This window comes from Populus alba, chromosome 10 (genome assembly GCF_005239225.2).
Source record: "Populus alba chromosome 10, ASM523922v2, whole genome shotgun sequence".
In the NCBI taxonomy this organism is placed as follows: domain Eukaryota; kingdom Viridiplantae; phylum Streptophyta; class Magnoliopsida; order Malpighiales; family Salicaceae; genus Populus; species Populus alba.
The window spans coordinates 12358443-12374221 of record NC_133293.1 but is presented as its reverse complement, the minus strand read 5'-3'; the positions used below and the strand labels follow the sequence as shown (position 1 = coordinate 12374221).

Sequence of the window (15779 nt, the reverse complement as noted above, 5' to 3'; positions counted from 1 at the left end):
CAAGGACATGTTAGCTACTTGGTCTTAATTTATCTTGCAATTCCTGTCATCAAAATATTTAAGATATCAGTGAGTGGGTAGTAATACCTACTGAGATTGCAACTTCTGTTTGCCAAAAGAAAACACACTCTTGGGTATCAAGGATGTTTTTTAAACCTTTTTTTTATATTAAAATAATATTTTTTTTATTAATTTTGATATCAGTATATTAAAATAATAAAATAAAATACTATAAAAATATATTAATTTAATACTAAAAAAATTAAATTTTTTTTCAAAACATGATGGACCACGGTATCAAATAATACACTAATTTTCTTAGAATATCTCCAAAAAGATAAGCTATTTATAAGAGTTAAATTGATATTATAATTTTTTGAGTGGTATAAATATAATATTTTTTCATATATATACTCCAATGATAAAAAACTATTTAGAAAAGTCAATTATATTTTTATATATTTAATATTGATATAGCTATTTCTTTATAATAACTAACTAATATAACTTCAATCAAAATCTCTTTTTTACATAAAAATATATTAAAGAAACTTTTAACTATTTTTATCAACAAATACTCTTTTAACTTAGAAATATTGTTTTGATTCTCCAATATAACTTTTTAATTGGAGTTATAAAAATAAGGGATGGAAGCCATTGTTTTTATCTTTTCTTTTTATTTTATTTTTTTAAAAGAACTTTTCTTGAAGATGCTCTTAGAAAAAATATGCTCTTAGTTTGATATTATAAGTTATTTTTTAAAGCGTTTTTTATTTGAAAATAAATTGAATTAATATTAACTGAAAGCTTTACATATGATTACTTTTTAATTATTTTTTTGTAAAAAATTTCTATTATAGGTGGTGACTAAACTTGATCATAAACATATTCTTTGTTGCTTCTGAGATTAATTTATCCGGGCGAAAAATGATGTCATGATTAATTAATGTTTTTGTAACAAAATAATTAACTCTAAATTGAAAAGAAATCTAATTAGGAAGAAATTGATTATTTAATGATTAAAAAATGATTGGCTTTCATATCAAGATGATTGGAATTGCTTTCAGAGACGTTTAAGCCAAAAACTTTATTTGCTATTGATATAACAAAAAACAGAGTGGAGTGCCAAATTTACGTACATACATGGGATATACGACAGTTATCTCAATTTTTATTTATTTTTATGTTTTAATAGTATTTTTAAAAAATAATAAAAATATTTTTTAATATTTTTTTAAATAAAAAATATTTTAAAAAATAATTACTATAGTAACAGTCTTATTTTACAAGTGATTTTTATTATACCATATGGGATGTAAAACCTCTGTAAAAAGCACTCGAGAGAGTATAATTAATAATAATAATAAAAAAAAAAAAAAAAGTAGAGACGAAAACACAATTACTCGGTTAACTGTACAGAAAAAAAAGACACTAATTATGTTTAAATTTATAAGGGAAGAAACAGAATCTCCTGCCAAAACAACGACTACTTTAAATGGAGGATATGAACAAACGCCGCCCATTAAAGGCCTGAAAGTCGACCCCTTAATCGCCCAAAAAGTTGACCCTCCACAGGCACAGATGAAAATCTTAATATCACCGATATTAGTTGGGTTCGATTACTACCGCACTCCCCCAACATCCTCACAATATCATTAGGTCAAACCACTCAGCAGTATTTTCTCCCTCCATTAATTTGCTTTTAGATACAAAGGTGCTTTACTCTTGTAAAGGTTTTCTTTTTGGCACTTTCTTTCTTCTTTTGCACCAAATGCATCGACTACCATACAAAGTGAAGATAAGAGTTTCTCTACTCATGCTCCTTGTTAATGGAAGAGTTTTTCTGGCAAATTCTGCTCTTCCTGTTTCCTTTCTCCATCGTCACGTGAAATTAAAAGTTAGATTGATCTCAGTTGTTGTTGTTGTTGTTTACCAAGCTAGTCGCTTGGAAAACGATCTGATCCATCCATTCAGCTGACCCTTTCATTTGGGCATTGACAAGAGAAGAAGGAGAGAGATGTTATATGGGGACAGTACTGCGATCAACGGTGGAACTTGTTCTTTCCCAGTCACACAAGCCACAAGTCCTCCACTGTAGTTTTATCATTCATGGATTGTTTCAAACAAGAATTAATCAAATATTGACAAGAAAAATAATTTATATTTCAGGAACAAAAGTGGTTGCGTAATTGATGCTGGAATAATGATGCTATTTGCAGTCTTATCTTTTTGCTGGAGGGACTTGATTGAGAACTTTCAAAATTTAAGTACCTATTCGGAGAAAACGTTTTTGCGGAGTTAAGAGTAAGAAATACCAAACAATTATGAGGGCGCACCGTGCGAGGGGGCCCGCCAAGAGCCAGCCAGCCACTGGCTGGAAAACTCATAGCCAAGAAACTAGAAAGCATGAATATTTAGTTTAGTCAGACCGGAAATATTTTTAATAATAATTATTAATTTATGAAACCCCAAAAAAAACAGAAAAGAAAAAAACCAGCACATACCTTCATCCTCTCTTTCCTCTCTCCAATCTCTCGTGTTGATCAATTCCACATTTCCACCAACAAACTCTCTCTCTCTCTCCTCTCTTCCCTTCCAGAAAATAAAAAGGAGAAGAGAGAGAAATAGGGCATGATCACCACGTCCCTATATCATTGCTAGATTGGATACAGAGAGGGAAGGAGATCTGATCGATCTCTATTTTAAATTAAAATAAGTAAACGAAGATAATGGGTACACTTCAGACATGGCGAAAAGCCTATGGCGCTCTCAAAGATTCCACCAAAGTCGGTCTTGCTCATGTCAATAGTGATTATGCGGTCCGTCTCTCCTTCTCATCCTTTTTATTATAAATCTAAGCGAATATCTCTCTCTTTCTCTATTTTTAGATTGATTGATGGATTTTATTTTTTTAAAAAAAATAGGATTTGGATGTGGCCGTAGTCAAAGCAACTAACCACGTCGACTGTCCTCCAAAAGAGCGCCATCTTAGAAGTCAGTACTCCTCTTTCTTTCTCTCTCTCGCGCTCTTCGATTTTAATTTAATGGGCTCTTCCAATTTTGTGTTTTTTCCAGATAGTTATTTTTTAATGATTTGTTTGTTACAGAAATCTTGGTTGCCACGTCAACGATTCGGCCTCGAGCTGATGTTGCTTATTGCATTCATGCTCTTTCCCGCCGATTGGCCAAAACCCATAGTTGGACGGTATAGATCTCGACTTAATTCATTCGTTGATTTAATTCATTTTATTTTTTATTTTTTTTTCTTGAATTGGGGTTTGGCTTGATCGATATGTGGCTTGATCGATATGTGCATTTGTCAATCCAATGCAACAAAGTTTTTGTTCGTGGAGTTGTTTAAAGTTACTGTTTTTCTAATAAGAAACTATTAATTTACACAGGGTAAGTGGCATTATCATTTATTTATTGGTAGTAAGATTTCGTAGTTATTATACTATATCAGCTTTACAGCACTCAACTATCAAATTCTTAGAAGTTCACCATGCATTTACCCTTGTGTTTTGATATTTGTAATTTCTTTGCATTTTTTGCTTTTCTTTTCTTCGGTGTTTTCTGGGTTTCACAAAGCTACCTAACTACATTGTTTTCAGATTCTCATGCTATATGTACTGTTGTATCCAATGCAACATAATTTACGGTTTTTTCTTAGTGCACTTATCTAACTTTGATGCTGAAAGTTCAATTTTATTCGATGTGGTTCATATGTTTCTCGCTGATATATTTCACCTTTATTTGAGCACTTTATGTGTAGTTCTTGGAATTGGTTGTTTAGAATTTGTTGTCACCCCCCCCCCCCCCAATTTTTTTTTTTGGTGAAGATGCTTGTATCATGCTTTTTACTGCTGCTGCATTTTTAACAGGTAGCTTTGAAAATACTGATTGTGATCCATAGATTATTAAGAGAGGGCGATCCTAGTTTCAGAGAAGAACTTCTGAATTTTTCCCAAAGAGGACACATCCTCCAACTTTCTAATTTCAAGGATGATTCAAGTCCTATTGGTAACTTGATACTGCTCTCTCTCTCTCTCTCAGGCCACAAGCAGTGGCCTCTAACTGCTCTTCATGAACTGAGTACCTTTTATAGTTCTATTTTTTCATTATATTTCTTCTTCTTCAGCTTGGGATTGCTCTGCTTGGGTGCGTACATATGCACTTTTTTTGGAGGAACGGCTTGAGTGCTTCAAAATTCTGAAGTATGACATTGAAGCAGAGCGTCTTCCAAGACCTGGCCAAGGACAGGATAAGGTAAGTTCCCACTTCCCAGGATTAGCAATTCTTATTTTTCTAATAAATAGAGGAAATATCAGAACATAGAAGACAGCAAGATTCTCTAGTTATTGAAAGTAGCATCGTCTATTAATTTCTCTCTTTCCCTATTCAGCATCTTTTATTATTTTTTTGTTACTTTAAAAAGAGTTGCAATCTCGTTAAAATGCGTGCGTAATTGCAAAGGTCATACTCTTTCTTCCTCTCTCTCTCTCTCTGTTTATATTTTGGAACAAAGAACTGCTAAGTCTGTGCAGTAATGCTATGTGGAGCAAATTATTAAAGCTGATGTGGAATCTTGTTGATTTGGTTATTGACTTGCTGAAATATTTGGGTGAGACTGGCTTTCATTGATATTTAATGTTGCATTTAATTGGTTTTTGCCTATTTTAAGCAGGGCCACAGCCGGACTAGGGACTTGGACAGTGAAGAACTGTTGGAACAGTTGCCTGCCTTACAGCAGCTGTTGTATCGTCTTGTTGGCTGTCGGGTATGGAACTTCTTCTATCCATTGGTAAACTGTTATTTGAACACTCTGCAATGTTAAGTAGAATAAAAATTGATATAAATTTCTTTTACAGCCAGAAGGTGCAGCAGTTGGAAATTATGTTATACAGTATGCTCTGGCTCTGGTAAGCCTGCCTCTCTCTGCTGTAATTTTTGTCTTGCACAAGAATTTTGTTTCTGTATTTTCCATTTTGCCTTTTCTGTATTTATACCGCGTTAATTGCTTTGGGTTTATGAAGTTCACAAGTTATTTTAAAGTATCGTATAGCAATAAAAGAATCGCGGAAAATTCAGTGTAGTTCTATCTGATTCTTCCTTTTCTTGCTTGCCTCTGCACAAAAGTCACTATATAAATTATTCCCCTAATCTACTTAATTGCTACTTTAAAAACTCCTATTTACATCCTCCTATTATACTGCAGCAATTCTACATGAGTTTTCACGCTTAATATGGCCATGTCCTTTAACCTGCCAACTGAGTGACAAAAGGATAGATTTAAATTGTGGAAGATACATGTTTCATTTATGCCTCCTTTTCTTGTATTATGAAGTGGTTGCTGACCTTTTTGCTATATGCAATTTTCAGGTATTGAAAGAGAGCTTTAAAGTATACTGTTCTGTTAATGATGGGATCATCAATCTTGTGGATAAGGTAATCTATTGCTCTTAGTTTTCGCCATTGTGCAAGGATTTGGTTTTGTCTGCATTTGTTATTAAATCTTTCATTTTTTTTTGCAGTTTTTTGAGATGCCAAGACACGAAGCTATTAAAGCCCTTGATATCTACAAACGAGCCGGCCAACAGGTCATGTTGTCCATCAATTATTTCATTTTATCAACTCCTGGACTTTTCATTAATATATCCTTAATGTTGTAACATTCATTTTAGGACTGAAGTCTCTCCACAACTAAAAAGTTTTTATTGCTAGATATGGTGTTTTGCTGAAAAAAATTTGTTTATTCCTGCAGGCTGGTAACCTTTCTGATTTCTATGAACTATGCAAAGGATTGGAACTTGCTAGGAATTTCCAGTTTCCTGTTTTGAGAGAGGTATTTGATGCTATGAAGCAGGTTTAGAGTTTTCACTGGTTTAGTTATTTCATCCTTCCAATTGCATTAGTTTACGACTTTATTGTTCCAACCTTTTTCAGCCTCCACAATCCTTTCTTACAACCATGGAAGAGTACATAAGAGAGGCACCAAGAGTTGTTTCCGTTCCAAACGAGCCATTGGTCAGTGCCATTACTATGCAAGAATGTCCAATGCATTTTCAATTTCTGATTTGTTCCTCATATCAAATGTCTTTTTTGTTATATTGTTACTGGTTTAATATATGATTAGCCTTCGTAAGCCCAGGATTTTTGGCTGTCAACCCGTTGCCTCTTCTTTTGTTAGAATGTCAGGTGGGATAATGGGTCAAGTTTGATGAGTATGTGGACTAGTTTTCAGCCAATCATGGAAATAGAGAGAGGATTTGATGTTGGAAAAGAGGTCTTAGAGATACTGAGGTTTGATCATTTATTGTGCACAGGATTGATTAACCACAAAGAGCAAGATATTTAATACTACGTTGTAGCTGGAATTATAATCTGATAATCAGTTGGATGGGTACCTTTAGTTTGCAATGGATCAGTCCATGCTAATTATGGTGAAATGGAATTTTGTTGGAATAGCTGTCATACTAGGCCCTGTTATTCAGTATGGGATATGAATGTTGGGCTGTTAAAGAACATATCATAAGGAAAGCACGGCTGAAGATAAAATGTCATGATTGGATGAGCTGCACCTGCCATAATAGAAGAAAAAAAGATTTTATTGAAAAAAATGTGAATTCCTGGAATGAATGTCAGTGGAGGTAAGATGAGAGAAACTCACTGTAATTGATTTGGTTGTTTGTAATGGAAGCCCGATTACATCACCCACGACACATTATTCAATTCTCTTTGGAGGTTTTATAAGAGCCAAAATAGGGAGGAAATGAATGAGTCATGTGGCCACAGCAAGGATGTTGCTGCAAAAAAGGAATTATGGTTCTTGACTTGGCTAATTAAGAAAATAGCTCTCAACTTGGCTAAGTGGAAGAAAAGGATGTATGGTGCTGCATGTTCAGTTATCTGGTCTCTTTCTTGTGCGATGTGTGCGTGTGAGCTCATTCTTCCTTGATAAGGGATATCATTGTTAGAGGTTAAATGTTATAGGACTAATATGCGGTCATTTCAAACAGCTTCAATTGACCTACAGACCAGAAGAAGGTCCTTCAGAAGATGCCAAATCATCTGGTGATGAGCTTGAGCCACCCCCTTCAGATGATGTTGCTGTCTCCAATGTTGAGACTGCTCCTCCTGCTTCTACAACCCCTCCTCAGAACAGCGTAGACACTGGAGATTTGCTGGTAAGCTTATAGTTGTCAGTCAACTTTATGTTGATTGATAATTTCTGAGAACTAACCCTATTTCTTCCTTTTTTTTTAACACCCCGTTTCTCCCTTTTTGGTGTTTTATAGGGATTGAATTATGCAGCTCTCGATGCATCTTCCATTGAGGAAAGCAATGCTTTGGCTCTGGCTATAGTTCCATCTGAATCAAGTAACCAAACTTGTTCCCTTCTTTTTCTTCTGATCTCTTTCATTTTAGTGACTTCTATGCTTCCTGGTGGCTTGCTTGCTTGCTTATGTTAACCTGGGATATGCAACTCCTAATCTAACAGATGCTGCACCCACATTCAATTCTGCTGCTGGTCAAGCAAAAGATTTGGATCCTACTGGATGGGAACTTGCCCTGGTCACCACTCCAAGCAGCAATATTTCTGCCACTAATGAGAGGCAATTGGTAGGCCGCCTTTTCTTTCTTTTTTCGTTTCCATACATGCATATATTGTCCATGGTCTTTTCTCTTTGTTGGTTAGCCATCATGAGAATGCAGGGTGATAAAATTATTTCTGTTTATGTTCTAGTAGGCATGTTGACAATGTTAATGTTACAAAAAACCATTATAATTCGGCATTGACGAGGAAAAATGTTTTAGACCAGATAGGTAGAAAATGATTGCTTCTCTGCATACCCTTTTCTTTCAGTTTCTATTAAGTTTTCATCAGTTAGTAATTGAGGAGCCAAGGAGTTTGGAGGCTTTATTTTCCATGCATAAGGAGCTACTTAGACATGCTGCATGTGTTCCCATGTTGAGTGTAAATGTTTGTGCAGACAAATAGGCTTTTTTGTATTTGCTGGGGTTGTTTTGCATAATGTAATGTGTTTCAGACAAAGATTTGTTTCAAGCCTGCCTTGCGTAAAAAATGATCTTAAATCTGAGGAACTGAAGCTCTGAGCCTAGACACTTTCAGAACCATGCTTGGTATTTTTGTTTCCATTATTGACAATATCTGTGCATATGATTGAAATTGTTTTAAGAATAGCAAGCATATTGACTGGTTGTTCTCTTCAAACTATCGGGGTCTATTTTTTATGAATGTCAGGCTGGTGGCTTGGACTCGCTCACTCTGGACAGTTTATACCATGAAGGAGCATATCGAGCTGCCCAGCAGCCTGTTTATGGTGCACCAGCCCCTAATCCATTTGAGGTACAAGATCCATTTGCTTTGTCAAACAGCATTGCTCCTCCTCCTTCGGTCCAAATGGCTGCAATGGCTCAACAGCCGCACAATCCTTTCAGTCCATATCAATCTCCCTACCCACAGCCACAGCAGCAACATGTGATGACGAGCCATGCAAATCCTTTTGGTGATACAACAGGGTTTGGGGCATTTCCTGCCCATCCTGAGACTAATAATCCCTTTGGAAGCACAAGCCTTTTGTAATCATTTGTTTTTGGAGATTTGAGGAGTGTGATATAGATGGTGCATCGGTTTACATCCTGGAAATGAGAGAAGAAGTGTGGGATAGGGTTTTTACTGACACCCACAAGCGTGCAAAGAATGGATCTTACATTGGTTTGGGTTGTAAAAGTTAGGTGGTGGATGTGTATTATTTGACAACTAGTTGATACGGATCCCAATTTTCTCACAATTAATTTTTGTAATTTCTCCCCTTGTGCATGATTGTAGATATATTGATAATTACTTTGTGTTGAATTCTCGGTAGACTTTTGACCTGGCTTTTTTTATCCGATAGTGATTGTTTGTTTGTTATGTTGAATGATACCTCGGGTACAAAAGTTGTTAGACAGACCACTGAATAAGGACAACACTAGGAATCATATGGAGTTCTGTTCCGTTGTCAGTTGAAGGCTTCAGCTCTTAGAGATGCAAAGGAGATGATAAGAATGCAAGCACGCACTGGGCTCCAGCAGCTTCTGTGAAACCATCGGCCGAAGGGGAAAAGGAATTTGGGATTTGTGAAAGCATGGATTGAGAAACGAATTCGCATGCCAGGATGGAGCTTCTTATGTCTCGCAGAGCATCTGATGAGGTATACAATGTTCTTTTTGAGCTAGATACATAACAAAGGTGGTCAAATGGCCTTCTCTCTTTTTCTTTAGGTTTTGTGGGATACCTAATATTATTTTGCATTCCTGTTTTGCAATCACAAATTCGTTGTTTTTTTTTTATGGGATAGATGTCCAAATCACAAAATAGGGCATTTACCATAGATAAATTGATTTAGGTTAAATCTTTCGCCTGCCCCATCTAGTAAGTTCCTAAAGTCAACTCCGAAGTAGATGGTAATTTCATTGATTATACCATCAGGTTTCCAAGTTAAGGCTTCCTTCTTTCATGAGAGAGTTTATTGGATAATGAAAATGTACATCTTTGGAAATTCTCAGTTCCTAAAGCCGTGCTAATTGATAGCTTGTGATTTAGCACGCGGGCAATTGAGGGGAAGTGAAAGGTTTCAATGTGCTTATTGCCATGAAAAGGCTGCCGGCAAGAGAGAGTGTTACCCAAGATGACTTCTCTGAGAAAGTTCTGTTATGAAACAGTAGCAGCTCGGAACTTCAAATTATTAGCCTGCCGGACATGATATAAAAAGTGAGATTGTTTACCTTTAAGTTTACAGCACAGTGCCTCCTCACCGTCGTCTTTTGGAGCAGGCAGATGATCATCCCCGTCCTTTAATATTTAGTAAGCAGCATGCAATGTGCAATGCGTATTTCGAATCTATGTGGACAGGGGCCCTGCTCATATGATGATATCCTGGTACGTGCATCTAAGTCACAATTATATCCCCCATCCTCTCGTTTTAGCATTATGTAAATAAACAAGGATTAGGTCATTATTAGCAACTAAAGGTCTATACATGGTCTTGAAGATCTTCATACTAAAATACCACTTCTCTTAATTTCCATTTGCTTTTTTTTTTCCCATACAGAAGAATTAGAACATAAGAGTCAGCCAATGATCGAATGCAATACATGTTTAATCAGGACAGACAATGTTTCATCTCGCAAACATTTGTCTTTCAGCTTTATATATACGGAACTAGAAAAATCTGAAGCCAAGAGGCATTACTTTTCATAATCAGAGGCAAGCATGCATGTGGCTGCGTGTCTACATGTGTACATGAGGGGGAGAGAGAGAGAGAGAGGGAAGAGTGGGTTTTTCTTCAAAGCCAAAAGAAGGGGAGAGCAACAAAGCAAAAGGAGAGTAAGGCAAGCAGAAACATGCATGGGGCAATAATAAAGCATAGGAAAAGAGAAGGAACCCATGTCCCACCTCTTCAAACGCTCTCAAATCACCATCATTACCGCGGCATACCAGCCCCCATTGATATAAATATTGCAGAATTTGCCTTTGTTCATTTCTCCCTCCTCTTGTACCTTCTTTTCCTCTTTTCTCATTTCTTTTCTTGGTTAGTGGTATCCTGTTATTTATCACAAATCCACAGCTGTTTTTCATGTCATTATTTGCTTTCCTATGTTGTTAATCATTCGATCCTTTTCCCTGGGAAAGAAGATCAAAGATAGATTAGGACACTTAATTAATTTTAGAAAATAAAATTAGGACCGACAAAACTAGTAATTTATTCTTCGGTTCTTGCTTCTATGTATTGTACTAATTAATATTCTTATGCTACCTACCTTTTTGATGTCTAAAGGATGGTAAGAGTTTCCGAATCTTGCAAAATTCTATGTTTGCTTAGTTTCTTTGCAAAAAGAGCTACTGCATCATCACAACAAATAGTTTAGGAGGGATGTATCATTCGATATTATTATTTTAAAAATAAATTTGCATTGAAAACAATTTAAAATGCATATATTAGATATTGTACATGCATTTGATATAATTGAAAAAAATCACTTTAGCACATATGATGAAGATATTGCATATAGAAGCATGAAGACTCGGAAAATGGAGTTCTTTCGCTTTTGCCGATTGATGGAGGGGTTCGGGCATGCTCCACAAAGAAATTTTAGTTTACCGAACATATATAAAGCTTACCGATAGCGTTTTGAGCTAAAAAGCTAAAATGTCGACAGCCACCTTGAACTAAATGGAGACTAGGAGGTGTTTGATACTTCTTCTTTTCTTATGATTATATGTATTTTTTAAAAGTGTTTTAGTTTTGAAAAAAAAATAACGTTTTTTTATGTATTTTAATGATTTTGATATGTTGTTATTTGAAAAAAAAAACTAAAAACAATTATTTTAAGTAAAAAATTATTTTTAAAAAAATTATTACTGTAATTCCAAACAGCTCTCAAGACAATGTTTGGAAACGCAGGTTGTGCAAATCCTTTACCAAACGGCACTTCTGTCTAACCAGAGGTCCGGTACCACCTAGGCTGGGGGAGTAGCTATCCAGGGAAAAGAGGTGACCTCATGACCTTGAAATTGAATTCCGCAGGCGCTCCAAACCATCACCGAATCACGCCTCTGCTTGCTTCGACTAAAATTAGGGACCCAATTGACCGCTACATAAGATGAGGTCACTAACAGTGACCCGAGAGCGCTTCTTTTTTCTTTTTTTTCAAAGACAAGTGGCTTATCCTTTATTTTCAAGTCGCAGGTGTTGATTTTTCTTAATGTTTTTGAATTCGTTTATTTAATTTTTTTTTATAATATTAGTAATATTATAATCAGGATTTTAATTTATTTCTAGAGTTTTTTTTTTATATCTTTCGTCTCTCCTCTCACCTGCTTATATGTTTTAAATAGCAATAAGCTATAAAAAATAATTTTTTTAATTGTGACATGTATGAATTATTTTATTTAATTATTTTTTGTCAATTATATTATTTCACGGATATCTTTGAAAAAATATGCTAAAGACCAAAATTAGCCATCCGAAAACCTTGCAGATTAAAACAGTGCCCTGGAGGAAGAACCGGAGACCGGGCCGTGTAGATTTGACAGTTCAACTATCATCAAAGCTTATTTCAACTGAAATAGATTTCTTTGAAGCTCGACAAAATATGATGTCTTTCTTACGGTCATCCATCTCTTACACAGCCCTTTCAAACCTTAATCCACCATAAATAAATACACGTGCATACTTTGCACTGCCATTTTACTACATCTCTTGAGAATTTCATTTACCTGTAACGTTACAGGGCGGAGTTAAAAAAAAAAAAAAAAAAAAAAGGAGTCAAATTAGAAAAATTATTCTGGTGAAGAATTCAATTGTTTTACTATTAAAAATATAAATATTATTAAGAAATGGGCTGAAAAAAACATTTTTTTGCAGGAATTGGGTCTTTGCCAGCTCTCTGTCTCCACCGCTGCTATAACTAGTGATATTTTATAAATTATAGTTTAATTTTATTAACTAATATGCAGCATAATTTTCTAGTTTTAATGGGAATAATTAGAAAAATAAAAACTTGATATGTAGAGTCAAATCTTATTCTAGCTTTGATGTAGATGATTATAAAAGAAAGCTTAAAATGGGTAGCTAAATTTTAATTTAGAAGAGGATCTAAATAATTGCAGGAAAAAAATACAAGAAAATCTTGGAATAAGAATTTATTATGCTCTTCAAATAATGTGTTTATGATGGATAAGTAATCAAGATTATCCACGTAAGAAAATTTTATTTTTTAAAAAATAAAGAATTTATCCGAAAAACAAAATTCTAAAATCCATATAGATCATGTTCTTGAACTTGTATCTGGTATATGCACAAAACACATTTTTTATAAGCCCTTGAAAGAAGAATGGAATTTATGCACATATTTCGTAGCCCTCGCTTCCTTCTTATACTCTAAACAAACCCTACAAACCTCTCATTCTTCGTCAATCACCATGCTCTATAATCCTTTAAGCATCGAATAAAGTCGTAAACTTAGATGGAAGTTTAACAATATGATTACATTTTTTGAAAAACATTACAAATTTATATTCCATAGTATTCTTAACTTTATTTTCTCCTTTAATTATTCGGATCCCTCTTTCTAGACCAAGGTTTGATTACCGATATCAAGCCTTCCTTTCATGAGTATCCACATTAAAACTAGAAGATGACGTGACATGTTGATTAATAAAATTTTACGAATAACAGTTTAAGCACTTTAAAAGCTCTTGTATACTATACAATAAAAAAAGAAATAGAAAAAAAAATTTTGTGACCATGACCTAAATAGCAATGGCCCTTTTTCTTGACCAGCTAAATTGAATGCTTAAAATTAAGGTTAAAGGGTCATGATTGGAAATGAAAAAGGGCGTATAATTATCATACAAGACTAAGCTAAATACTTTGTTATTTTCTGGGTGATATCTTTACAACCACGCGAGGCCATGAGGATCATGGCCCCTCCATTTAATTGAGACCGCGGCATTGGTCGGCACCAGCAACATTTCTCCCTTTGATTTGATCAATCTTATGTTCCTACCTCTACTCTAGACATCAGATTTGAAGTTTTTACAGAATTAGGCACGTAATCTTGGACCCTGGAAAATAATGTGGGCCAATACCATGCCAATTTCAAAATATGTGAGCAATTTTTTAAACTGGCATGGACCTTTTTCTAGAAAAATAAATTCAAACAAAATATTGGGGGTGGGGATGATGATTTGGATATTGAAGGGAGCCTTTTTAAATTGCAAAACGGTATGGAAAGAAGGAATTTTTAGCTCCTCTTTTGAAAAATATAATGTGACTCTCATGGCGATTAGAATATTGTCTTGTTGGTCAAAATTTTAAAGTTAAAAGGGAAAGACAGAGTTGATCGACCTTTAAAGAGGGATGAAACCAGCAAAAAAGTTCTCCAATGTTTTTTTTTTTTTTCCTTTCCCCACACATATATGATATTTCAAAGTTGCGTAAGTTAGCTGGTTAAAAAAATTGCAAAAAAGGGGTGTGGACTGTGGACACCTTTCGTACTCAAACTCCTCTAAAATAGTTCTGAGCTGGCAACCAGAAATCTACATGTTTGAACAAAAGCAACTAAGAGCAGAGGGGGAGGGAACACAGTTATCTTTAGGTGAAATGTTTGCAAGCATTTTAAAGTGTTTTTTTGTATTAAAATAATATTAATAAAAATTTAAATTTTAAATTAATTATTTTTTTAATAAGATGATTCGATAAATATAGCAAAATCGAAGCACGGGGAGTATTATTGGTGTAAACATGACTAAAGCAAAAGTGATTTGGAGGGGTAACGCAAAAAAAAATTAATCAGAGTTGGATTTCTTAATTTAAAATCAAAACGGGAGTTTTTTTTTTTTTAAACATGGTTTATATTCTATCCGGTAATAATTAGGATTAATTCACAAAACAGAGGAATTAGTACCTGTTACGTGATTGTTTTTTATGAAAACTGACGACAAAGAAATTTATAAATCACAATAATGTCGAGTATTCGTGTTGCATAAAAATATCTTAATTAAACACAAAATACAGTTAACATAATGCAAAAGGAATCAAAGAAATTTGATGGTGTTGTTATAACTACCATCGCTAATTATTCAATAGAAAAGAATTAAACACAAGGAGATTAAAAAAAAATTAAGCAGGTGAAAATATTTTTGTATATGAAAGTGATTTTCTATATATCTCCTTTTTATATCTATCCATTTTTTATTGAGTAAGCTACAACTTAGCATCATAGAGTTTTTTTAATGTCAAGTAGAATTATCGGGGTTTCTCTAGATAAGAATGAATGTATTTTTATTTTTTTTACAATAAAGCAGTTTTATTTTATTAAAATATAATATTTTTAATATTGTTTTCCAAAATAATTAAGGTGCTATTGCTACATCATTAATCTGTAACATCTGTTATATTTAGAAGTAATTTATGTAAAAAAACCCTAATTGCATCAATTGAAACGCATAAGAAAGATCCTATGCAACTCTTTAATTACCCTTGCGGACCCTTTTTAATCCTTTTTTAAAGAAAAATAAAAACTGAAAATAGCAATAATATGACTATTTCATTTCAGTAAAATACTGGCTGAGTCGGACTAAAATATTTTTTACATAGTTTCTCTGTCGATTTAAGCTTCCAATCTCAATCTTTGTTGTTTGTTTTTCTTTTAATTCAATCAAATAATTTTTTAAATGCTTTCCATTAAAATGACATGGAAAATGATTGTTTACTTTTAAAAATATCAAATAAGAAAATGACATGGACAAATGAGATATTAGATGACAGAAAAAATACCATGATTTGATAAATAAAATTAAAAGTACCTCATTTTGGTAATAAAGTCTTAAAAGTATCTTATTTTGGGAAAAAACTCAATGATAGCATCGAAACGTTTCAAATTTTATGTTAAAACAATTCCAGCTAGCATTTTCCTTTTCTGTTTTTGTATCAATTTACATGATTTGAATTTCACGAGATCAAAAGAAAAACAAGTAAAAGAAGTATTTAAATTTTTATCATTTTTACTGGATCGAGATCTAATCATTTATTTAATTTGAATTTGATAAATTTAAACATGAACGGTCCAAAACCTCAGTCTATATCCGCAATTTTACTTTGTTTTCACCCCCCTTAATTGCTATTTAAATCTCGCCTTCCACTTCACACACACACACACACATATATAGAGAGAGAGAGAGATGGAGATTTGTTTGGTAAGTGCTGCAT

The 15779-nt window shown here is 33.9% G+C and overlaps 1 protein-coding gene across 1 annotated transcript; it reads left to right on the top strand.

The window, feature by feature from the left end:
* The first annotated feature begins 2450 nt into the window (after positions 1–2450).
* LOC118046404 (putative clathrin assembly protein At2g01600) lies at positions 2451–8878 on the top strand. Its single transcript, XM_035055295.2, has 15 exons — positions 2451–2819; positions 2925–2994; positions 3108–3205; positions 3882–4020; positions 4139–4266; positions 4685–4777; positions 4869–4919; positions 5380–5445; positions 5532–5597; positions 5762–5842; positions 5944–6024; positions 7017–7184; positions 7296–7377; positions 7499–7620; positions 8264–8878. Exons 1-15 carry the CDS (start codon positions 2730–2732, stop codon positions 8603–8605), a joined length of 1677 nt encoding a protein of 558 aa, XP_034911186.1. The 5' UTR covers positions 2451–2729; the 3' UTR covers positions 8606–8878.
* Positions 8879–15779: the final 6901 nt, after the last annotated feature.

What these genes read in the sequence shown, in the direction of transcription:
- LOC118046404 (XM_035055295.2), top strand. Translation starts at nt 2,730, where the DNA reads ATGGGTACACTTCAGACATGGCGAAAAGCCTATGGCGCTCTCAAAGAT. An exon ending in CTGGCCAAGGACAGGATAAG is followed by an intron (nt 4,267 to 4,684) that starts GTAAGTTCCCAC and finishes TATTTTAAGCAG; the next exon opens with GGCCACAGCCGGACTAGGGA. An exon ending in AGTTTCCTGTTTTGAGAGAG is followed by an intron (nt 5,843 to 5,943) that starts GTATTTGATGCT and finishes AACCTTTTTCAG; the next exon opens with CCTCCACAATCCTTTCTTAC.